This window comes from Macaca nemestrina, chromosome 7 (genome assembly GCF_043159975.1).
Source record: "Macaca nemestrina isolate mMacNem1 chromosome 7, mMacNem.hap1, whole genome shotgun sequence".
Lineage (NCBI taxonomy): Eukaryota > Metazoa > Chordata > Mammalia > Primates > Cercopithecidae > Macaca > Macaca nemestrina.
In genome coordinates this window covers 146,240,045-146,265,100 of record NC_092131.1, presented here as the reverse complement: position 1 = coordinate 146,265,100, position 25,056 = coordinate 146,240,045, and the positions used below count along the sequence as shown (strand labels likewise).

Here is a 25,056-nt window from a genome sequence, read left to right as displayed (position 1 = left end):
CTAAGTCAGTGAAATTTAGGTTATAATTGTTATTTTGTATGTACTGGTCCCTGCAGACTGGTGAAGCTTGGGAAACTTACATTACATGTAGTAAATAAACAGATTTGACTAGCTTGCTCCAAAATCATGGTATCAGTATATTTCAGCAGTTTTACCACCTGTTGCTAATATTTATAAATAACCTGCCAGGGTCATACCCAAATTAACTTTAGAAGGTTAAAAAATATCCTAAGAGCCAAATACATAATTACTTTCAGTAAAGGGAGAGATAGCTATAAGAGAGCTTTACAAAAGTCCTACCAGACTGACAAAATTGAGTTTTTACGTATGTCTCAAAAAGTAACTATATAAATGTAAAATTATAATAGCTGAATTACTTTGCTTTTACCCTGTCAACAACTGCCAACTAAACGTTTTAATATGAAGATAAATTGGCATACTAGGATATATTTTCCATTGCAAATGTATTAATAATATTTTGTTAAAAGTATGAGGCAAAAACACTGATAGCTAGAAGATGAACTGATTCCTAACGATCAAGAGTAAGATAAAAACCAAGTTATAATAATGGTTTTTACAAAATAAGATGTTTATTTTAACGTTTTCACATACACTCATTTAAATAAAAATAATGCTATTAGTGAAAACTGCTATCTTAACTTTTTAATTTTTAATTTTTGTGGGTACATGGTAGGTGTATGCATTTATGAGGTACATGAGATGTTTTGATACAGGCATGAAATGCAAAATAATCACCTCATGGAAGATCAAGTACCCATCCCCTCAAGCATTTATCCTTCGTGGTATCTTAACTATTGAGAGCACTGGGAATTCTTTAGTTTAAAAACTGAAGAGAAAAAAGTCTACTATTTTGTTTCATGTTTATGAGATCATCTCCATATGTCAAAATTTTCAATGGGGGATCAAAGAAACAAAAGGGTTCGCTTTGGAACTACCAATTATTGGATATTCGATATGGGGCTTGTGGCCCACATACAGGACTTTCTAGCTGCTAATTATTTGCTCCTGTTAATTTGCTGTATAATCCTTATTTCTGTCCTCCAGTACAACTAGTGTTGACACTGTCCCTAATACATCTAATCAAAATTTGTGAGTATAAGTAAAAAGAATTGTGGCTTAATTGTTAATAAGGCTTTAGAAATCTTAGACTTTGATCTTTGCTTTGGTTTCTTATGAAGAAGTGCTTCCCCAGATTCGTGGTCTGTGTATTTTTACTTGACTTTTTAATAATGTGATCTTTTCATGCATTTCCCATTACTTAACTGTCCATCTGGATTCATAATTACCTATATGATTCCATTTGTACATCTATAAAACAATTATTATGTGTTACATATCATGGCACTTTACAGTGCCTTCAGATACTCTCACAACAATATAAGCTAGATTATGAGATCTACTCTTTATTGAGCATCAAGTATTTGCCAAACATATAAAATTTCCAGTACTTGAAACACTGCGGCAGTGTTTTATAAATTTCATATTATATAAATATAAAAATCAAGATTTGGAAAAGCTATAATACGAATTAATAGAGTTACTTCAACATAGAGTACATTTTCACCTCTGCCCAGGAATGAGTAAGGTAGCTATCCTAAATGTTTGAACCCTAAATACAGTGTGGCAATTAAGGCCGAGATAAGATGTGGTTAGATGATAAATTCCAAATCTGAACTCTAACCTTTTGGTTTTAGGTTCCAAAGGAAGGCCTCAATTATATTGGTAACCCATATATTATCAAAAGTTATCTGATTAAAGAAAGAAAAAATCCTATGGTAAATAACTGATATGCTCCATCCCAAAGAGACGTGAATATCAGAAAATAGAAGTATTAGATAGACACAAGTCAAAAGAGATGTACCCATCTTGAACTTTGTCAATACTAAAATGACATAGTGACTTAAGAGATTTATCCAGTCAAAGCAGTTTAGAATTAATGTTAATTTTACCATTAATTTTGTCACAATTGCATGGTGGTTTTATATATCTAAAAGGTTCCTAACCATCACAGATGCATTTCAACATGTTTATGAGTAGAATATGATGTATTTTTAAAAAAAGATTCTAGAAAAAAGAAGAGGCGAGGAGGAGATGGATGATAAAATCAACAAAATGTTGATATATTTTAGAACTGGATGAGTCATACATAGGGGTTCACTGCAATATTCTTTCTTTTTTTGTGTATGTTTGAAATTTTCCCTAATAAAAAGTTTTAAAATATTCGGGAAAAAACTAGTTTATAATAATGTAGGTTGTTTGTAACACTTATTAAATAAAAAGAACTTAAGGATGAAATTCATAAGCAACATTATAGGAGGCAGAAAACAAAGTATGTGTTAATTAATAAAAGTAATCAGAAAAAAACAAAGTAATTATAAATCACAAGTTGGAAGAAAAGGAAGGAAATGTTTGAGAGAAATTAGGTTGGCACGGTGGCAGGCACCTGTAATCCCAGCTAGTTGGGAGGCTGAGGCAGGAGAATCCCTTGAACCCAAGAGGCGGAGGTGGCAGTGAGCCGAGATCGTGCCATTGCACTCCGCCTGGGTGACACAGCGAGACTCCATCTCAAAAAAAAAAAAAAAGAAATATTTGTGAGAGAAACTGGTTCTCTGGTAATGTTTAATAATAATCCCTAAACTGTTTTTTCACTCAACAATGGCTATAAGACAGTACTTGATCTGGACTATATGTTCTTCAGAGTGTAAATGTTATTCATCAGATTGTAGTCAGCCCAAACGGAATTCTTCCTTTAGACAACTCTTTTTTTGCTTTCTGATGCTATTTTTACCAAAGTGATCTTTTCCAAGCAGCTTTATCTGTAGGATTCTCCCAGTGCCCAATGAGAGTCCTTTTGGCTAGTGGTAGTAGAAAGGCGCTTTAAAATACATAACGGAGTGGAGCTTTGGTTGAAGTATGACATTTACTAGATTTGTGATTTTCAGCAAGTCATTTAAAAATTTCTGGGCCTTTCTACTTATTTCTAATATGGAGATAATCACTATTTCAGACAGTTTCCTAAAATGTGGCACATGAAGTATGCTGTTTTAAACTTTTACAAATATAAGGCTAAGGGTTTAAAAAAGAATATACTGGGGCTGGGCGAGGTTGGCTCACGCCTGTAATCCCAGCACTTTGGGAGGCTGAGGTGGGCGGATTATGAGGTCAGGAGATTGAGACCAGCCCGGTAAACATGGTGAAACCTCGTCTCTATTACAAATACAAAAAATTAGTCGGGTGTGGTAGCAGGTGCCTGTAGTCCCAGCTACTCGGGAGGCTGAGGCAGAAGAATGGCGTGAACCTGGGAGGCGGAGGTTGCAATGAGCCGAGATTGCACCACTGCACTCCAGCCTGGGCGACAGAGCGAGACTCTGTCTCAAAACACACACACACACACACACGCACACACACACACACACACGTTGGCTGGGCATGGTGGCTCACGCCTGTGAATCCCAGCACTTTGGGAGGCTGAGGTGGGCAGATCATCTGAGGTCAAGAGTTTGAGACTAGCCTGACCAACATGGTGAAACCCCCATCTCCACTAAAAATACAAAAAAAAAAAAAAAAAAGCCATGTGTGGTGGTGGATGCCAGTAATCCCAGCTACTTGGGAGGCTGGGGCAGGAGAATCGTTTGAACTCGGGAGGCAGAGGTTGCAGTGAGCCGAGATTGCACCACTGCACTCCAGCCTGGGCGACAAGAGCGAGACTCCATCTCAAAAAAAAAAAAAAAAAAAATCTCTCTCTCTCTCTCTCTCTCTCAAGGTTTTCTCCAAGTTAAAAATCATACTTGAGGCTTCAAGTCCTAGTGACAGTGACCATCCAATATTAAACTCTACTAGAAGGCTGTTATGGTCTCTTCCTCCTTGTTCTATTTGCATACACATTTTATTTTATTTTTTTGAGACACAGTCTTACTCTGTCGCCCAGAATGGAGTGCAATGGCTCGAACACCTCTGCCTCCCGTGTTCAAGGGATTCTCCTGTCGTAGCCTCCCGAGTAGCTGGGATTACAGGCGTGCACCACCACGCCTGGCTAATTTTTCTGTTTTCAGTAGAGACAAGGTTTTACCATGTTGGCCAAGCTTGTCTCAAAGTCCTGACCTCAAATGATCTGCCCACCTCAGGCTCCCAAAGTGCTGGGATTACAGGTGTGAGCCACCACACCTGGCATATTTCCATACACATTTTAAACAGGTTGATCCTTTTCTTCTGAGTGAAAGGTATGCATATTTGCACTTCAGTGTATTAACAGGAATGCAAAAAGTTGAGAAATATGTTAAGGAAACCACATTTTCTACTATAGAGTGTTTACTTCTGTCTTTCTAGGAGTGCATATACTTTTAGAATATACACAAAGTATGTCAGACCACAGGTATGAAAATGAGGCATCTTGGCCAGGCACAGTGGCTAACGCCTATAATCCCAGTACTTTGGGAGGCCGAGGTGGGTGGATCACCTGAGGTTGGGAGTTCGAGACCAGACTGACCAACATGGAGAAACCCCGTCTCTACTAAAAATACAAAATTAGTCGGGTGTGGTGGCGCATGCCTGTAATCCCAGCTAGTCGGGAGGCTGAGGCAGGAGAATTGCTTGAACCCAGGAGGTGCAGTGAGCCGAGATCGTGCCATTGCACTCCAGCCTGGGCAACAAGAGCGAAATTCCATCTCAAAAAAAAAAAAAAAGAAAGAAAGAAAAGAAAATCAGGTATCTCATTTACTGCAAATGAATGAAATTACCATCAGCACGGTAAGAATTTTGTAAGTAAATATCACTTTTAAGACATATTTTACCTGGAATTCGCTCAGTTGCAGAACTTATGTAAAGGAATCACTTTCACTCTTGATTTGTCACTAACCATGGCTGTAAAACATAACTGGGCAATCATTAGAAGTTTCTTCTCTGGAGAAACAAATTGACCTCAGAGAGAAGACACTAATAATTGGGGGGTTTCCCAACAGTGGAACCCACCAGTTGAAAAGCCCAACATAATTATAGAACCTCCAGGCAACTTCATAGCGACTTACTCTCAAACATGAACAACAGATACCTGCAGGAAAATGTCCAGTAATAAAGAGAAATAGTAATAACAACAGCAAAGGGATTAAAAGGAACCAGAGACGACATAGGACCTGAAACAAAACTTAAGAAAGAAAATAAACCAAATCCGAAGTAAAATATTCTCAGAGAAATAAGAGATTATATTCATAAAACAAGCAGGACATTAGGAATAGGAAAAAATCAGAAACAAGAATTTTATAAATTAAAAATAAAGTTTTAGGCTGGGCACGGTGGCTCACGTCCATAATCTCAACACTTTGGGAGGCTTAGGCAGTGGATCACTTGAGGTCAGGGGTTCAAGACCAGCCTGGCCAACATGGTGAAACCTCATCTCTACTAAAAATACAAAAATCAGCCAGGCATGGCAGCGCGTAGCTGTAATCCCAGCTGCTCAGGAGGCCGAGGTATGGGAATCGCTTGAACCCGCGAGGCGGAGGTTGCAGTGAGCCAAGATCACGGCACTATACTCCAGTCTGGGCGACAGAGTCAGACTGTCTCAAAAAAAAAAAAAAAAAGAGAGAGAGATTAAAAAGTAAACAAAATTTTAAAATTAAAGAAAGGGGAAAACTTGGAAGAAATCTTCCAAGAAGTAGATTAAGGAGGCAAAGAAACAGAAAACAGGAGAGAAAAGAAAATTTTAAGGTCAATCCAGGAAGTACAAACTTTGGCAAACAGGAATTCTAGGAAGAGAGAATATGGAGAAAAAGACAGAAAATCTTCAAAGAAATAATATCTGACTTTTAAGATAGGCACATGTGTTACCTTGATAAAAGTTAAAAATTAATTAAAAATCATATGGGCAATCATATATCTCAATGTTTAGGTGTTCACCTGCATGAAGTAGGTATATAAACATTATTATATGTTATGCTATATTGTTCTCCAGTTGTTTTCAATGGATTATGCTGTTTTCTCACTTCAATTATAACCTCTTCAAATCCAGGAAGAATATTTGCCACTTATGGCAGGCACATATTCTATTTTTGATAAATACTTGTTAAACTCATTTGCTTTGAAGGCGACTTGAGTTTCCAGTAAGCTCTGTGACTCTTTAAGAGGGTTCAGTCTTTCAGCCTTGTCACAAAAGTAAAGGTCATTCTTAGCTGAAACAGTTACTTAAAACTCCAGGAACTAGTCTGAGAATCCCAGCTCTTACATGAAGTCTAGAGGGAAGTCATTTTATAAAACAATGATAAACTGAAAGAAAGCTAGTCGAATGGCCTTTGTCTGAATACCCTTAAAGATCTCTGTCCATTCAACCTTCTTTTCAGAAAACTTGATCTGAGCCTCTATCCAGACACACAGTTATACCATACCAGTTAGTGGAATATGTAGGCTATGAATCAGACTTCACTGTGGAAACTAATCCTTGAGTCACGATCATAATATTCCACTGGCATTCACCCCAGGGACAAGGTATTCATTTAAGAGTGCCACTCTTCCATGCAAAGGATGAAGTATCACGTAGCTCCCACTCATCATCACAGTCACCACTCAAATATCCTGGTTTGGTTATCTGTTTGTGCAAGGCTGTGTAGTCATCCTCACCTATCAGGATTCTGCAGTCATCTCTACCCCATTCCAAAGGGTCCCTGGCTTTATTCATTAATTTAATAAATATCTATTAAGTGTCTATTTTGAGCTAGTCATTATTCTCTATACTAGGGAACTGTATTCTAGCAAATCTGAGCCCAGAAAAGATTTGCTTAATCCATTCTCCAGAATCCTTCTCTAATCAATTCTAGTCAATTTACATTTGCCTACCTATTGCCATATCTCCACCTTTAACTTTTTTTCTGCTGCATGTGCATTTAGTATCTGAAGTATTATTGATATGTTTTTAATGAATTACTCATGATAATGGCCACAATAATGGCATTTCAGGGACTCAATGGATATTTCGACTTTGAACTGTATTATTGTTCGCATCAAAGAATGGCCTTAAGACTTACTTCTCAAAGTGTGTCTGGGGAATTAGCAGCATTGGTACCATCTGTTAGAAATACAGAAATCTCAGGCTCCCACTCTGAGACCTACTGAACCTGAACCAGAATCTGCATTTTAATAAGATCGCCATGTTATTTACATGCACATGAGAATTTAAAAATCACTGGTCCTGCTGACATCTTAATAAGCCATTCTCTAATTCCTTAATAAAGCATTAGAGAGTAGCCTACAAGTTGGACACAGCAGTACACCTGTAGTCCCAGCTACACAGGAAGCTGAGGCAAGAGGATTGCTTTAGCCCAGGAGTTCAAATCCAGCTTGTATAACATAATGAGACCTCATCATAAAAAAAAAAAATTTAGAGAGAAAAAGTAAATAAAAGGAAGCAATTCAGGATAATATTATTTTAGGTATATCTGTACTTAACTTCAGGTATATCTATACTTAACTAAGTTTAGTTATAACTGAATTTAAAGACATGGTCTACTATATAATCAATATCTTGCTTGGGTAATGTATTTTACTACTAAGGTAATAAAAATGTTTCATAGTGTTATGGTTTTATAATACCTCTAAGTCAAGAGAAGGCCTACGCTCTTCTCCCCCAACAGACATCCTCGAGCCTAACTAGAAATGCCATGAATTTACTTACTTGTTCAAGGTGTTCTTTGCTGTGACTCACCCATGAATCGAGCTACACATATACACTAGCTGGTTGCTTGTCTAAGCCCTCAGGTCTGCTGTTCTTGTTCTATCCCAACAGTTCGCTTCAATCTTAGTGTGGGTAAAATTGCTTTTCAACAACTGTTCCCATGTTGAGTCCTTCCCAAAACATCTCATTGAACTGGGACAGATGTGCTCACCCCTTGTTTTGAAATGATTATATCTCTAAGTATCTGTCTTCATCTGACCACAGTCTTCCAATTTTACACAAGGAACAAAGGATACTGAACCAGACGTGTGAGCAATACTTTGGATTATTTCCAGGATATGCTGACAAGACAATTGGTTCCCTTTCTCAGCACTCATTTGCTCCTTCTGCTAACCACCTTCCTGACCTCAACACATCGCCTGGTCTCACCCAGAGACTCTGCCAAGCCCCTTCAGCCTACAAAGGCTCTTGTCCTGGCTTCTCCTGGTCTGTCTTATTTCCCTGTCACCTGTGATGTAAAGGGAGAGTGGATACAAACGGGTGAGGCCTCACAACAGCTAGCACATGGTAGGCTCCATAGCCTAGAAGAAGCCAGCAAAATAGACAGAATTGCCTATTCTTCAAGTAGTTTCTGGGAATAGGCCTTAAAACCTTGACTTGTTTTCTATATGGAAGCTCTATTTTGTTTTGTCTTATTTTTGGTGGTAGACAGGGGACTGAGAAAGTTAGACTAATGCTGTCCAAAATGAGTTATGAATATTCGTAAATGATTTCAAGTTTTAACTTGTAATTTTCTGTTTTGTTCATTTGATATTGCTGAATCTCCATTTCAGTTTTCACTGATCATACTTGCTTATTCTATAGTTCCAAGGTAAAAGAACAGAAGACTGTAACATTTATGTTTTTCTCCAGGAAAAAGAGACTGTACTCTCCCTGTAGAGAGGGAGTTTGTCTTATATATCTTATATCTACTTCACATATGCCTTCTGTATAACAATCACTAAATATATACCTTGCCTATGCTATCTCATGCTAATTTTATGACACCGAGCAAGCAACCTACACTGGCTGTTTCTGCTTCCTTATCTGTTTCATTCTTTCTTCAATCTGGCTTTTAACCCTGCATTCTCCTGAGCCTACTCTTGCTAACAGACCTTCTAACTGCCACATCCAGCAGATACTTCTGTTCTCTGTGGTACTGTCTGCTGTCCTCCTTCCCTCATCTTTCACTCATGCTTCCATGCCTCCACACCTCCATGCTCTCCACGCCTCCATGTTCTCTTGGCCTCTGTCTGGTTCTTCCTTAGTCTCCTCTGTATGCCCTCTTCTACCATCTCGCCAAAGTTGGTAGTCCCCAGAATTATAATTTATCTTCCCTTCCCATCTCATGTATACCTTCCCTAACATGTTCATCCTTACCTGAGGCTTTGACTGTACTCCTAACTCCCAATCTACATTTCCAACTCTCACCTCTCTCCTGAGCCTTGGTCCTGTATCTCCAACTGCCCTACTTGAAAGCAGCACCACCAGGGCAGCCTCTGAAGCACATAAACTTAATTTGTGATTTCTTCTTCACCCTCCCAATCTGGCCCCTCTCCTGAGTTCTTCATCTTAGTTCATAACATCACTGTTAACCCAGTCATCCAAGTTAGGAAAACTTAAATTCATTTATAATCCATGAAACCATGAAAAATTATCTTCTAAAAACCTTAAAGAGAGCACTTCACACTCTCAAATAAAGACTTCCATTGCCCAACTACTGACTCTCAGCAGAAGACCACCTTCTTTGTCTTCAGCATGAAGCACCAGGCCTAATCGACTCTGACCCACTTCTGACAGATCACCTCCTCCCACATCCCCAGGCTACCCTATGCTTGAGCCCCACTGGACTATTTACAGTGTGAGATTCTTTCACATCTCTAGTCTTGCATATGCTGCTGCTGACACCTACAGCAGTGATTCTCAACAGGGCACAATTTTGCCCCTAGGGGACATCTGGCAATGTCTGGGGACACTTTTTGATTGTCACACTGGGAGAAAGGGGTGTTACTAGCATTTAGTGGGTGGAGGCCAGGGATGCTGTTAAATATCCTACAGTGCATAGGACAGCCCCCACTACAAAAGTGTCCAGCCCAATATAATAATGCTGAGATGGGGAATCCCTGCCCTAGAATCTCTTTGATTTCTCTGTCTGATGAACTCTAGTTTACCTATCAAGACTCGGTTCAAATGTCACCTCCTCTGGAAAGCCTTCCTCTACCAACCAGGTCCTCTCTCCAGATCAATAATGTCACATCTTTCTACTTTTTCATACACACCTCTATTTAGCACATCACATATTAGACTGAAAATTTTTATGTTTACCAGCATGTCCCTATTACTAGAATGGGAGGTCCCCTAAATAGAGACTGTATTTTACTCATCTTTTATTCTCAGTGCTTGGGACAGGGCCTGGCACTCAAATGTGTACTGGATGAATTAAACAAGACACATCTACAGAGAAAACAAAATATTTTCAAGCAAACAACTCAGCACTCTGAACCTGTCTGAAATTAATGATTCCTCAGTTCTAAGAAATATACATGTACAAATATACATTTTTCACCAACTTTCTAAAACTAGTCATTAACATTACGGCATCACATTTTAGAATATTTATAAATTACATTGGTTTTTATAAGTGCTCCTCAAAATAAATTTAACCAAATCTCTCTAAATATTCTGCTAAATTTAGTAAAATAGGGACTGGAAAATAATGGAACATTAAAGTAAGTATATATTTAAAACATCTATTTTAGGAAGAACAATTAAATAAGAAAATACTGAAATGTATAATCTTGAGATCAGTGTTAAAGGCTTTGAAATAATTGAAACATAAGTTTATTACAGTTCTACTATACTAGAATAGTAGCAATTTACCTATTTAGGATTAAGTTACAGATAATGAACAAAAACTTTTATAACAAAAAGAAAAAAATGTAAAAACTAATTCTAATGAAAATATGAATATAAGCAAAGAATGGAAGACATTCAAGCTTGGGCAAAACGCTAATGCACATTAACTAATAGGGTACTGAAATCTCTGAGCATCCTAACAACATAACACAGCAGATTCAGAAAATAACAGATGGGGGAAATAAAATAACAGTAGAGAAAACTAACTACTATACAGATTTAGAAATCTGAATAGCAATCATTTTTATAACTGTATACGTAGTACCTTAGTTCCTTAACCTGCTTCTTGATTGAGCTGCCAAAATATTACACATACTGTTAAAATATCAAATATTTATTTTCAGATCAAAAGTCATTATATAGCCTTTACAAAAGTAATATTGTATTTCAAAAGGCATACATAATAAACATATGCCAGTCACTGTTATGTTGTTTGCTATGCCTGAAATAAACACTATGCAGACAGACTACAAAGTCTCATCTTCACTCTAAGTTGTAAACACAGAACACACACAGTGTCCTAGATACAGGTAAAAGTTCTCACTAGATTTAAAACTCAGTCATTAATGAGCTGTTGATTATAGAAAGCTAGAAACTCAATCTTACACTGCTAGCGACTGGTAGCTAAACATATAAGAAAAGAATGTGTAGACTCTCAGTGCTTTAGAAACCAGGGTCTCTGACCAAAGCAGTGATTTAATTTCACGACTGCTCAGTACAGATAGCTGACATTACCAAATGCTACTCTAATATCAACTTGTTAAATGTGAATCCAGACTCAGCATATCAGAATACTAACCCAGACTAACTGGAGTCATGGGAAATATTTTGGGAGCTGTTTATTTATAAATGAGTTACAATATACCACTATAATTAGATTAATATATAATTATTGATAAACACAGGATTATTTCTAAAACCCATCATTGTTGCCACTACTGTATTTAGAAAAAGCAACAGTAGAATCTTCTTCATAAAACAAGCCTTGATTTATCAATTAGATCTATTTAGATATAGTATAAATTAAATTTAACTGTCACTGTATGGTTTACAATGCTTTTATAAAGACAAGTCTAATAAACATTAAAAGGGGGACAATTTAAATCTCCAGCAAACTGCACACTTCTGAACTACTTTATAATCCAATAATCTACCAAAAGATAGAATCTGCACAAAGTTATACATTTGATTGTCACAAAAAATATTTAAGTTAGCTTACCTAAGCATAAATAAAACCAGTAACAATGGATATTTTTAACAATGCAAAAGGCATTTGAACCACATTTCATTAAAAAACACATTTAAAATACTCTTCTCAAAAGCATCCACAACAAACTATAATTATTACCATAAAATAAACTATTTTAAGGTATTTCTACAAATATTTATACATGAATTATTCCTTTCAGGTTAATTATTTCATTACGTGTAAAAGAAATTTATAAGTAACATTAATTCAATTAGCAGAGTATTAATGTTTCTTCTCAGTGCCATTTCATTTCTTCCTTTTAGGAAGAAAAATAGTTGATTGGATTATAATCTCCTAAAAGCTGGTTTTAGAAAAGTTTCCTAAATGGAATTAAAAATTGTAAAATATAGATCAGAATTTGAAATCTGATCTTTTTTTATCCTAGTAAAGTAGTGGCTTATATTAACATCTGGGCATTGGTAACAATTGTTATATTTACCAGATTTCAGAAGACAGAAAATAAACTAGCAATTACTATTTTATTCACCTAAAGCTACTTATCCAGAAGATTTTTTGTTTTAATCTTTAATAAACATACTGGATGTTACAAAAACACAGATAAACAGATAAGGTTTTTTCCCCCCAAACAATTATGTACTGTCATGTAAAATTGCTTTAGTTAGAAAATTTTTTAAATTTCTTGGAATCTGGCAAAACATTCCAAATACAGAAATTTTAAAATTCTATTTCAGTTCAAACCATTTTAAATACTTTGGAAAGGCCAAATTACATAAAGAACTTTTGGCTAAGATTCAAGAGTTAAATTACTAATATAATAAAGTTGAATTGTCAAAAATGAAAAGGTAAATAGAAAATTGTGGGAAATGCCTAGCAATTTAAACCAAATTCAAAAATATTAAAACTTAGAATTCAATATTGTTGAGTGAGTGAGTTACATTTTAGAAGGCAGTATTAACTCGTGGCTCAAGAAAAATAGGGTGGAAACAAAATTCTATAGTTAAGGGTATATACAAATGCAAATGCCATTTATTTTTCCTCTGCTTTAAACATGCAGCATAATAGTTTTTATGAATGATCTTATCAATACATGTATTTTAGAGATACAGTTCCTCTATGATAATTTATAACAAGATCTTCACACTTTGATATGGGTATTTGTTTAATGTTTTAAATAAGCATTCTAAATTTTACTCTATTTCATAATGATTAAGAAGAGGAGAAAGCAAAATGATGGTTTTGAAAATAGGAATAAAATACTGAGCTACAAAATAGAATAATATACCATTTAAAGGAAAAAGATACCAAGATAAAATCTTATGAAATAGACTGTTACTCAAAGTTTGTTTTTATGTTGTAGAAAAGTTTTACAGCTTAAATCACTTAGGAAGATTTTTAAAAATACACATTTTGTACACTGGTAAAATAACAAATACAGTAAAAAACTATACATAGGGTTCTTCAGATTTACAAATATAAAATTTATGACTACAAAGTACTGCTAGCTAAGGACCAGGAAAATATATAAAACTGCTTGGTTATAACAATAAATTTTCTCCAAATATTTCATTAAGTTATTCTTGTATAAATTAATATTTACCAAGATCAAAGGAAACTTACCTTGCAAGAATTAGACAGTTCATTTGTGCAATCTCTGTTGCTGTCTCTTGATAAATTATCCACTTTACCTTCATTTCCAGATGCAAACTTTATGAGTAACTGAGATGGTCCCCCTTTAGAACAATTGTGCTTAAGGCTGGATAGACAGGAAATATTTGGATAAGCTCCTCCCAATGAAATACTTCTTTGTAAAATACCATGGTTTTTGTTCATCTGTGAATTTGGTCTTGCCAATTCTCCATTGATATTTATTGGATAATCTACGTTTTGGGAGGATGGCAAACATGCAGATGCCCTATGCGTGAGCTTAATATACTCTGAATCAGAATTAAGCTTAATTTCTGACATTTCTGGTTTACAATCACCATTTGTTGTTTCACAACCTAATGTAGTTGTTTTTTGTTGGGTGAAATGCACTGAAACACAAGAATATCCTTCAGATGACTTTTCACAGACAGTCTGTTTGGGAGTATTATTCGAAAGAACAATTTTCTTCTGTAACGAGCCCTTCCTGTGAAGCGGACGTATGTCTCTTACTTCTCCGGGGGTACAAATTGTTTTAGATAACCGAAGTCCATTGACGGCTGTTGAAAGAAATCCTTTAGCACCAGTGCCATCCTCATTATGTGCAATTTCACTAGGAGAAATAATAAACTGGTGTGAAGTTTGATAGGATCCTTTGCTCAGAAGAGTACATGGATTTGTTGGAGAAGTCGGTGGGGTATTTGAAGGACTCCTAGGAAAAATGACTAAGGAGGAGCAACGTTTTAGTGGAATTTTTGTGTTCCTGCTCACTGGCAATTTCATAATCTCTAATCCATGTTCCAAGTCATCCTGGACAAAAGGATCTGTACTCGTACTTCTCGAAAAAATTTCACATGGAGTAGTATTCCTGTTTGGCACAATTCCACTGGAGGTGCTGTCAGAAGGTAAGTTTCCACCCAAAAAAGTATCATCACTTGGTGGCAACGTATAACTACTACTGTCACTGATGACACTGTTAGTGTATGAACCTCCACTTGTGATGCTTGCACATGACCCGAAATCACTACCGTTGCTGCTGTAAGATCCATTATCACTGGTTGAAAAGTTACTAAGGCTACCACTACAAATGGCTGGACTGCTTACAAGGTTACCATCATTCACTGCATTCAATTCACTATCGACCACAGCACTGCTGTAAATACCATCCTTCAAGATACAAGTAAATGAAGCATCCTCACTATCAGCTAAGACATTGCTAGACTGAAGATATCCACTGTACCTTGTTGGCTGCAGTGAAATCTGTAGACAGCTGCTCTTTTTATTAACATTTTCAGATGAGGGAACAGACGATCTTTCTTGAGACTGAACGTTTTCCTTTATTAACGGAGCTAGTGCAGTCTGTCTGGGAGTCAGCTTCATTTGAACAACGTTAGACGCTGAAATCCGTGTTGGTCTCTTGAAGCACATGTGAACATGGCTATCCAAGTCATCTCCGGAGGTTTCTGACAAAGGGTAAGTATTGCTTCTTCTGGCTGCAAAGTGCAATCGTAAGCTTTGTGCCATTTGTTCTCATTTCCAAACATGTTAAGGGCTGAAAGTCATAACAAAGATCTCTGTCCGTAGACAGGCTAGAAGCAGCTGCACTGCATCAAAAAAAAAAATCATTTGTGGTGCCTAAAAGAGCTATTAAGTAGTAGTCTTTATCCTAAGTAAAACATTAGATACCAGATATCATAGGAAGAAAAAGACGACCCATTCCAGAGACTGACGTTTCCAAAATGTCTTGAATCGCTTGTAGTCAAAATGCCTTCACTTACAAAGCACTTGATTTCCAGCGACCTTTAAGCTGAGCTCAGCTGCAGCACACTGACTCAAACACAGCCAACCTTGTTTCAATTATACCTTCTCCAATTTGCATGAATGAGTAACACAAGAACAACAATCTTCTAACATTTCATGTTGAAACAGTATTTTTTCACCCCAGCTCTACTAAATGAACATTTAACTATGTGAATCGCAGTGCCTATACTTTCTCCAGCCAACTTTGACCACTAATATTTTTACCCATAGGTATAGAATTACAGGAAGTTGGTAGGAACGAAACCCCATGTAATTAAGTATCAAATCAAAGATTGAATTTCCAAATAGTAGTCATACTAGGAATCTAGTCAAGTTAGTTAATATAGGGACTGTTCATTTTTTTTTTTAATTTGTGAATTCAAACAGTTCTGTAAATTTGGAAATACCAAAACTTTAGGATGAATTAAAACTTTAGCACTACATCAAACAGATACATATTTTAGCTTCTAAAGTGCTAATTACATAAAAAGTGAAAGCTTAAGGACAGAACTACAAAATTAACCTAGTAATACCATTGCAAAACTGAAGCATAGGTTCGAGAAAAAAAGTTTAAGAGAAGCTGTCACTAAGCATTTTCTCCTGTAATTTTAAGGCCTTTTCCAGCCAAGTAGAACAGTCTTTAAATGATGCCATTTATATTTTGACTATTAAAACTCTGCCAAGAAATAGCCTAAGCAAACATTCCAATAAAAATATATGCAGATTAGAAAAAAGAAAACTATACCCCAAGATAGTTTGAACACATAGGATATTTTATTCCACTGTCTCTGCAATTCATTCACTTAACAGAGTGTTGTGGTATAAAGAAGTCTAAAAAGGATTTAACACATCAAATAAACATATCTCAATGCCAATTCTGTTCTGAAAAACTCTAAGAGCTCTTTGCTGGCCCCTGCTGGTGCTTTGAAACAATCCATTTAGCTGTTTGATATCTATAAAGAAATACAAACCAAGCTGTACATTTCTTTATATAAACAAAGTACATACTTGTTTACATTTTTGAGAGCTAGCCCTGCCCTAGAGGTGGAATTACTCAGCAGTGCTGATAAAGCTTCCACAGTAGAGAACAGTGGACTGTTTGTCCTTTTAGAGGTTGTGATTTTGTATATATTTTTTCTGCTTTGTATTTATTTAACCTTTATTTTCAGTTTACTGGGTAATAAAAATTTAATATTTTAATTTCTCTCCCAAATGCCATAGACCAAGGTTGGTATTCTATTTGAAAGAAACAAATTTATTTTTAAATAATACTCTAGGGTATATTTAAACCCCTTACCTAAATTTTATAGCTGGAACTCCAGTAATAAATATATACTGGCTCATTCATAGGAAAGTAAAAGGTAAAATAGTTCCGTTGTTTATACCACATGCTACTACACCCAAGTTGTATTTTTCTAAGTAAGCTTTTTTTCCTAAGTAAAAGCAAATATGTAAAACATATACTTTGTTTTAAAAAAACTGCTTAAGATACATCTGTTTTCGATCAGAATTTTCTAAACAGATATTTAATCAATTAAGACACAACAAAATAGAATTATGGGAATTTATTGAATTATATTTGACTAGAATGAAACAGCATTGTGTTTTCAAATGTGTACAATAATTGGAAATTTAGTAATACAATTATGATGTTATTTTGGTTTTGTATAATGTATCTCCTTTAAGATTTTACAGACTTCAGTCAATATTCCCTTAACATCTTTTTCTTTTAAATAAGGAGGAGTCCTGTTTTACTCTGCCTTCAAATGACTTCAGCTTGCTTTCTGGGATTAAGTGTGGGGTCTAATAACTCAAAGAATGAATCCCTTCTAATAGGCTAATCAATGAGATCTAATTGTTCGTGCCTGTGGCCTACAACTTCCTGGAAATAAGAAAAGCTCCTCTGATTATTAACATATAAAATAATGAGCTCCAAGTATTTGGCCAGATAAATGTCTTCTCTTTGATAAGCTTCACTATAAGCATCAGTTCCATGTCCCCTAACTAGATTTTAACTTTCTGGAGGGCATGGACCGTAACTACACGGTTCTTCTGAGGCTCCTGAGCTTGTCCTGGGCACAAAGTAAGTACCAAGAGACACCAGAGAGAAGTCTGGATGGATAGATGGTGTCACCACAGGCACTCTGAATGTCTGACGCTTTCTTTCAGGGTTTTTGTTGTTGTTGCTGAAGTTGATCCAGCTGCCACTTTTAAAGAAATATCAAAAAGCGCTGCAGGTGGACAAGAAGGAATGACGTTTGAAAAATTTACAGAGAGGGTCTCAGCCAAGGAAAAGTAAGGTAAGAGAATCACATGCACTTCCTAGCACTCTAGTTTGAGTTGAAATTCTAGGGAGGCTGAACAGTTTGCACTGCTGGCTGAGGTCTGAACATAGGATCTATACTGCTATTACAGCAGTTGCATGGGAAATCGGGGAACTTGCTATAAAACGTAGTTCCTCAGTCCAGCAAATACCAAACAGGAGTGTTAACCCTAACCTTAAGAGTAGAAGAACCGGAGGGACACGGCAGCCCTCATCTGGAAAGAATCCATGCACGTCCTACATAGAATTGCATATTCTGGAGTGAAACAGATTGAAGCTAAGAACCCCACATTCTGAGCTGTTGGTTACTGATCATCCACACGGAAAATAATGTAATTATCTACATGGTGTGGATAGGCTCTGGGTAATCTTAATCATTGACTGAACTTTGAAGGCCAAAGTCAGCTGCGGCGGTTAATTGTATGTATCAACTTCGACAGGTTATGGTACCCAGTAGTTTGGTCAAACACCAGTATAGGCATTGCTATGAAGACACTTAGACATGATTAGCATTTACATCAGTAGACTCTGAGTACCGCACATTACCCTCCACAATGTGTGGGGGTCTTACCCAATCAGTCGAGGGCTTTGAGAGCAAACACAGGTTTTGTAAGAAGAAGCAATTCTGCCTCAAGACTACAATGTAGAATCCCTGCCTAAGTTCTCAGCTTCCTGGCCTGCCCCGCAGATTTCAGATTGCAGTCTTCACTATATACATACATAGTGTGGAAATATATGTATTCATATATTACACATAATTTCATATATAAAATGTATGAAAAATAAATAATACATAAAATATATACACAATCTATTGTTTCTGTTTCTCTGGAGAACCTTCATTAATACAACTGCTAAATGTGAGAAGCACAAGGTCTCCACCCAGAATACAGGCAGCTCCTAAAACCGGTGGCTGAATGTGTACAGGTGTATGTCTTAGACTGGTGACACAGTGCTAACTTTTGCATTGGTGGGTAGAATTTTTTTAAGGCACATCATTCTGAAATGTTCTGTCATTATTGCCACCACCACTACTACCATCACCATAATGAAACGACTATATTTTAAAACCCTCAAGTCTTAAAATTGGCTGGAAAACAATGATATAAGCCTACTCTTTCTTGAAAGCAAATATCACTTATATTGCAAACGTTTTCCAGATGACTAAAGTTGTTTCTGCTTAATATTATACTTGTGTTTTTCACCCTCCATTTTCAAAGAGAAATTGCTAGGAGAACGGTACATTTTAAATTTAGTTGTGAGTGCCTCAGCAGAATAAAGATGGAATGACATTTATAATAACATAGATCACTTGTTGCTATACAATCAGGTATGTTACTCCACCAATGGCTATAGTTTCTATAACATCTCAAGTCATCTCTATACCTCCCTTACCTGCTGAGACTAGCAACAAATCAGCGGACTAGAATGACACACACCACCCTGTTCTAATTATCTTGGCTCTTTGTTTTGCTAGTAAACCAGGTTTCTCGAGAAAAGCTGTATTTCCCATGCATAGAAGAGCATCTAACACAGTAGATAAACTAAATGGTATATCTTAGCTAACACAAAATATACCATATCAGACAGCTACAAATGTGTAAGTCCATGAATGTTAAATAACACTTTATATTTGTATCATGATAAAGAATTTTCCAAGTATTTTCATAGTCACTGTCTCATTTTATCCTCACAACATGCTTATGAGATAGGCAGGGCAAATACTGTTGTCCTCATTTTTCAAATGTGAGAAGGTATTTTTAGAAGGCCTGAATAATTTGTTTAGGGTTACAAGCTAATGCCCCCAAAGAAATGCAGGATTATGATAGAATTTCTTAGTCCTTAGTGTGGGGATCTATAACAACTTTTTTTTTCCCCCCAAAATGGAGTCTCACTCTGTTGTCCTGGCTGGAATGCACGGCGTGATCTCAGCTCACTGCAACCTCCACCTCCTGGGCTCAAGCAATTCTCATGCCTCAGCCTCCAGAGTAGCCGGGACTACAGGTGTGCACCATCACGCCTGGCTAATTTTTGTATTTTTAGTAGAGACAGGGTTTCACCATGTTGGCCAGGCTGGTGTCAAACTCCTGACCCCAGGAACATCTCCTGATCCGCCCGCCTCAGCCTCCCAAAGTGCTGGGATTACAGGCGTTACAGTATCTTGATTAATGTATTTTGTTTTTTTTCCTTTAGTTAAAAGTTTTTAAAATTTTATTTGTCATATTTATCCATCTATAAATATCCAACTGTTAATATCAAAGGCAATGCTTTTTTCTTCCAACCTATCATGACGCACTTTATAGTATTATATACACAGTAAACGCTCAAGGAATGTTAATTTGCTCATCAGTGTTTGACAAACAGCCGTTCTGGCCATTAAGAAAGAGTCACACCAATACTAAAGTTACTAGCAAAACAGACCAGACCACATCTGTGTGGAAAGCACAGATGTGAGCTGTCCCTCCTTGTAGACAACATGCAAATAACGCAAATAAAATAGTTCACCAATAATACACCCAATGATAAGGCAGAATTCACATCGGTATCAGTGGCAACAGGAAAAATAACAGTAATACCATGATCTGGCAATTCAACTCTAAAACGTATCTCTTAGAGATACACTCAGACATATACATACGGAGACATAAAAATGTTTATCAGTTGGTAAGAGCAACATACTGGAAATAACACTAATAACACTAATATTAAGGAGGTTAAATACATAAATTATAGCATTATGATATTTTCAGAGTATAGAAAATTATGCATCATTGAAAGGTGTCATCACAGATCTCACAAATACAACGTTAAGCAAAAAAGCATATCAGAGGAATGCCTACAGAGATATACTATTTTTATAAATTAAAAAATATGCAAAATAAACAAGGTGGATTTTTGTTTTTTGGAGATAGAGTTTTGCTCTTGTCACCTAGGCTGGAGTGCAATGGTGTGATCTTGGCTCACTGCACCTCCGCCTCCTGGGTTCGAGCAAGTCTCCCACCTCAGCCTCCCGAGTAGCTGGGACTACAAGTGCCCACCATCACGCCCGACTAATTTTTGTATTTTTAGTAGAGACAGAGTTTCACCATGTTGGCCAGCCTAGTCTTGAACTCCTGACCTCAGGTGATCCACCTGCCTCGGCCTCCCAAAGTGCTGGGATTACAGGCATGAGCAACCATGCCTGGCCAATAACAATGTCTTTTTTAGGGATACACACACACACACACACACACACACACACATATGTATATGTATATATGTGTATATATGTGATAAAAGTATTTTAAAAAGCAAAGAATGGCAAACACAAAATTGAGGACAGTGGCTACTAGTGGAGGAAGAAAAGGAGATGCTACTAAGGAGGGATCTAGGGAGGGTTTCAAAGATTTTGGTAATGTTCTAGTTCTTAAGCTGAGTAATGTGTATGTATATACATATTTGTCTTATTTAAAATATTTGTATTATGTGGGCTTTTTTGTATGTATATTTCATGATTTAAAAACAAAACACACACAAGACTCCACCAATATGAAGTTTAATTTGTTTCCATCTAGAAGGGACCAGCCTGGCCAACATGGTGAAACCCCATCTCTACTAAAAATACAAAAATAAGCTGGGCAAGGAGGCGGGTGCCTGTAATCCCAGCTACTTAGAAAGCTGAGGCAGGAGAATTGCTTGAACCCGGGAAGCAGAGGTTGCAGTGACCTGAGATTGCGCCACTGCACTCCAGCCTAGGCAACAGAGTGCGACTCTGTCAAAAATAAATAATAATAAATAAAGGAAAACAGATCTATAGAGACAGACGGGAGAAAAAAGGAAAACATTCTATATTCTTTTAAAAAAAGCAAAAACACAGAAAACAAATAGCTCCGTAACTAACCATATTCGATAATCAAATCAGCAACATCTGTCACTCAGCCTTAAAAATTAGACTGCCAGGCTGGGCATGGCGGCTCACGCCTGTAATCCCAGCACTTTGGGAGGCAGAGGCAGGTGGATCACGAGGTCAGGAGATCAGGACCCTCCTGGCCAACATGGTGAAACCCCATCTCTACTAAAATACAAAAAAATTAGCCAGGTGTGGTGGCATGCGCCTGTGGTCCCAGCTACTAGGGAGGATGAGGCAGGGGAATTGCATGAACCCTGGAGGCGGAGGTTGCAGTGAGCTGAGACTAAGCCACTGTGCTCCCGCCTGGCAACAGAGACTCCAACTCAAAAAAAAAAAAATTAGATTGCCAGCCAGTGATAGTCTTCTTCGGCAGCAATAATGTACTTTTGCTTACTATGATGTTTATTAAAGATTTCATTGGCAATATCTTTAGTTGCTAGTATAATTATCATTTCTTGAGGGCAAAAAACATGAATGTAGTTTAACACTAAAAACAGACTTTTTTTTTAAAAAAAAGCTAGTTTCTTTGTTAGCTAAAAAAGGAACAAAACTGTTTAATTTTTCTGGTGCTTGTAACTGATAAGCTTTGCACACATAACACTGTTTGTATACTTACCTGTTCAAATCTTACAGGTTTAAAATATAAATATAAGCTGCTAAGAAGAGGGTTTGAGATTGGATCCTCAGAGACAACATTAGGAAAAGAATAGGACTTTAAGATAGTCTTTAGGAATTCAGAAATCAGGACAACCATTTTGTAAAAAGAACATCAGGTTTAACTTTGCTTTTTGCTTCTGTAAGAGCTGGCCATCCTTGAGAAAACTTTATTTGCTCATTCCTTATCAGTGTAAAAAGGACAGATTTCCTCTGTAGAAGAGTGGGGGTGAGAGAGTGGATAGGATGTCCATTGGATATGGGTAACCCTAAGAAAGGCCACTGTAGTGAGGAGGCGCAACTGAAGGATACTCCGGGCGAAGGTTCCCAGTGCCATGGACTCGGAACCAGGGGTCATGGACGAGTGAGAGGGAAGGCAGGACAAAGAGGTTGATTTTCTGTCCTCTCCTGTCACAAGAGGTCTTCAGTAAGACCTTATGATATGTCGGCAATCAGAAGAGGTGCTTGGGAAGAGAATGGAAAGGGAGCGAGTAGCACCAGGTGGAAGAAAACAAATTCTATCTCCCCCACCATTTTGCGCAGAGTCTCCATAACCACCCACAACCCGTCTCTCAAGTCCCAGATTGCCTACCCACTTCCCCTGGCTGCTCTCCTGAAACGTACCCTTACTTCATATTTCACACAAGCACAATATAACTTACCAATCGATTTTCATCAAACACTTCAAAAAGAAGCCGGTGCTGCTGAGGATGAACCTAAGTAAGAAAAACACAATCTTTATTTAAAAACAAGTAAACATCAACCCACCGACACTGAGAAATAAATGCTTAAAGATGCTGCCATTTGATCGAGTGCAGTGGCTCATGCCTGTAATCCCAGCACTCCGGGAGGCCGAGGTGGGTGGATCACCTGAGGTCAGGAGTTTGAGACCAGCCTGGCCAACAGGGTGAAACCCCGTCTCTACTAAAAATACAAAAATGAGCCACGTGTGGTGGCATGTGCCTGTAGTCCCAGCTACTTGGGAGGCTGAGGCAAGAGAATCACTTCAACCTGGGAGATGGTGATGGCAGTGAGCCAAGATTGTGCCATTGCATACCAGCCTGGGTGACACAGAGAGACTCCATCTCCAGAAAAACAAAACAAAACAAAACAAACAAAAATATGTTGCCATTTGCTAATTCCTATGATTTGGAATGTATTTTAAATTACATGAAGTAAGAGCAGACTAGTCATGTGTCACTCATTTTCTAGTAGTTTCACAACAACAAAGTGAATTTGGTTATTTTTCAGATTTTTCTAATAGAACGAAAGGAAGTAAAAGAAAATTTCAAAAGATTACTTAAATGTTTGCAAACGCTTAAAAATACAGACTAGATTTTGACATCTTATGATCAGTTTTATTTACTTGCTTTTTATTTATCAGTGTAGAGTGACCCAAAGTGGACATTTATTTTTCAGAAACTAGTGTTGTGAATCCTTTTATTATTGACTTAATAAAATCACATGTTGCTTTTACTATATAAAGTACATAGCAGTCAAAAGTATACACTGAGTTTTCACTTAAGGTTTAAATTTTGTAAAATTTACAAGCAATATTTTATTTCTCAAAGCCAATGCTTTCGTTCTTGTAGGAATGTTTCAATATCAAAATAAAAATCTATGTGACATCAAACAGAAAGGCAATCTTTAATACCTTTTTTGTACCAGAGTTTAAAATGAAGAAGCATATTCATATTTATGTTGATTTTTCCCCTACAATACATATATTATATTGAACATTGTGGTATCTTAAAACATTGGTGTACATGTCAAAAGTACTGGTAGAAAAAAGTCCTACACTTGTGACAAAGATTTCTAGATACCTAACTCAGTGTCTACTTTTCCTTCTGAGAACATAACCCTAGTTTTACCTACAGCCACATTCCCAGGCTCACCACACTGGACACCTCTTGAGGAAATCATTAATTTTTGAAAACTGAAGTACAACATATATTTAGTGAAGTATAAAGTATACTAATGTTGGGATGAAGAAGAAAAAAGTATACTAATCTTAACTATACAGCTTGATAACCTTTTACATATGTATACTGTATCATATACAATATGCATATGTAAAAATACATATACATACTGTGTATGTATATGATACATATGTATATACATTAAACCCAGATAAAGATATTGAATAATCTGTTCTATTTTATATATATTTTTTGTGAATGGTGCTCTCTGGAATTGTTTAACATGGAGACCCTGAATATGCCTATCTAGAAATTTATCCCTTGTACCTAGGGGCAACCAATGAAGCCACCCTAGTGCCAGTCACTCCTTGGGAGAGCTTTTCAGAGGTGGCTGATTCAGCTGGGAGAGATGTCCCTTTTGCCCCTTGCATTTATCTTTCCTGTCTGAAATGTGGTTAGGATAGCTGGCACTCCTGCAGCCATATTGTGACCATGGAGTAACTGAGGATAGACATGCCAAACATAAGGCTAGACATCATGGGGATGGAAAAATAGTGTTCAGACGGCTAGATGTGCTGGTTCACACCTGTAATCCCAGCACTCCCAGGCTGAGGCGGGAGGATCACTTGAGCCCAGGAGTTGGAGACCAGCCTGGGTATCATAGGGAGACCATCTCTACAAAAATAACAAAAATTAGCTGGATGTCATGGCACGTGCCTATAGTCCCAGCTACTAGGGAGGCTGAGGCAGGAGAATCGTTTGAACCTGGGAGGCGGAGGTTGCAGCGAGCCGAGATCGCACCACTGCACTCCAGCCTGGAAAACAGAGTGCAAACCTGTCCCTCCCTCCCCACACAAAAAAAAGGGTGGGCACGGTGGCTCATGCCTGTAATCCCAGCACTTCAGGAGGCCAAGGCAGGCAGATCACTTGAGTTCAGGAGTCTGTAACCAGGCTGGCCAACAGGGCGAAACCCTGTCTCTACTA

At 37.2% G+C, this 25,056-nt stretch overlaps 1 protein-coding gene across 3 annotated transcripts in view; it reads right to left on the bottom strand.

The window, feature by feature from the left end:
- The window catches only part of LOC105493093 (NEDD4 E3 ubiquitin protein ligase), a 167,428-nt gene that overhangs the window by 75,865 nt on the left and 66,507 nt on the right, over positions 1 to 25,056 (bottom strand). For 2 of the 3 annotated variants that reach the window (XM_071066806.1, XM_071066807.1), the window contains exon 1: positions 13,461 to 17,461. In XM_071066806.1, the coding sequence (XP_070922907.1) occupies positions 13,461 to 15,008 (1,548 nt within the window). In that variant the 5' untranslated portion in view covers positions 15,009 to 17,461. Of the gene's footprint in view, positions 1 to 13,460; positions 17,462 to 22,812; positions 22,867 to 25,056 lie in introns of those variants that run through there. The other variant, XM_071066808.1, reaches the window with a different exon arrangement.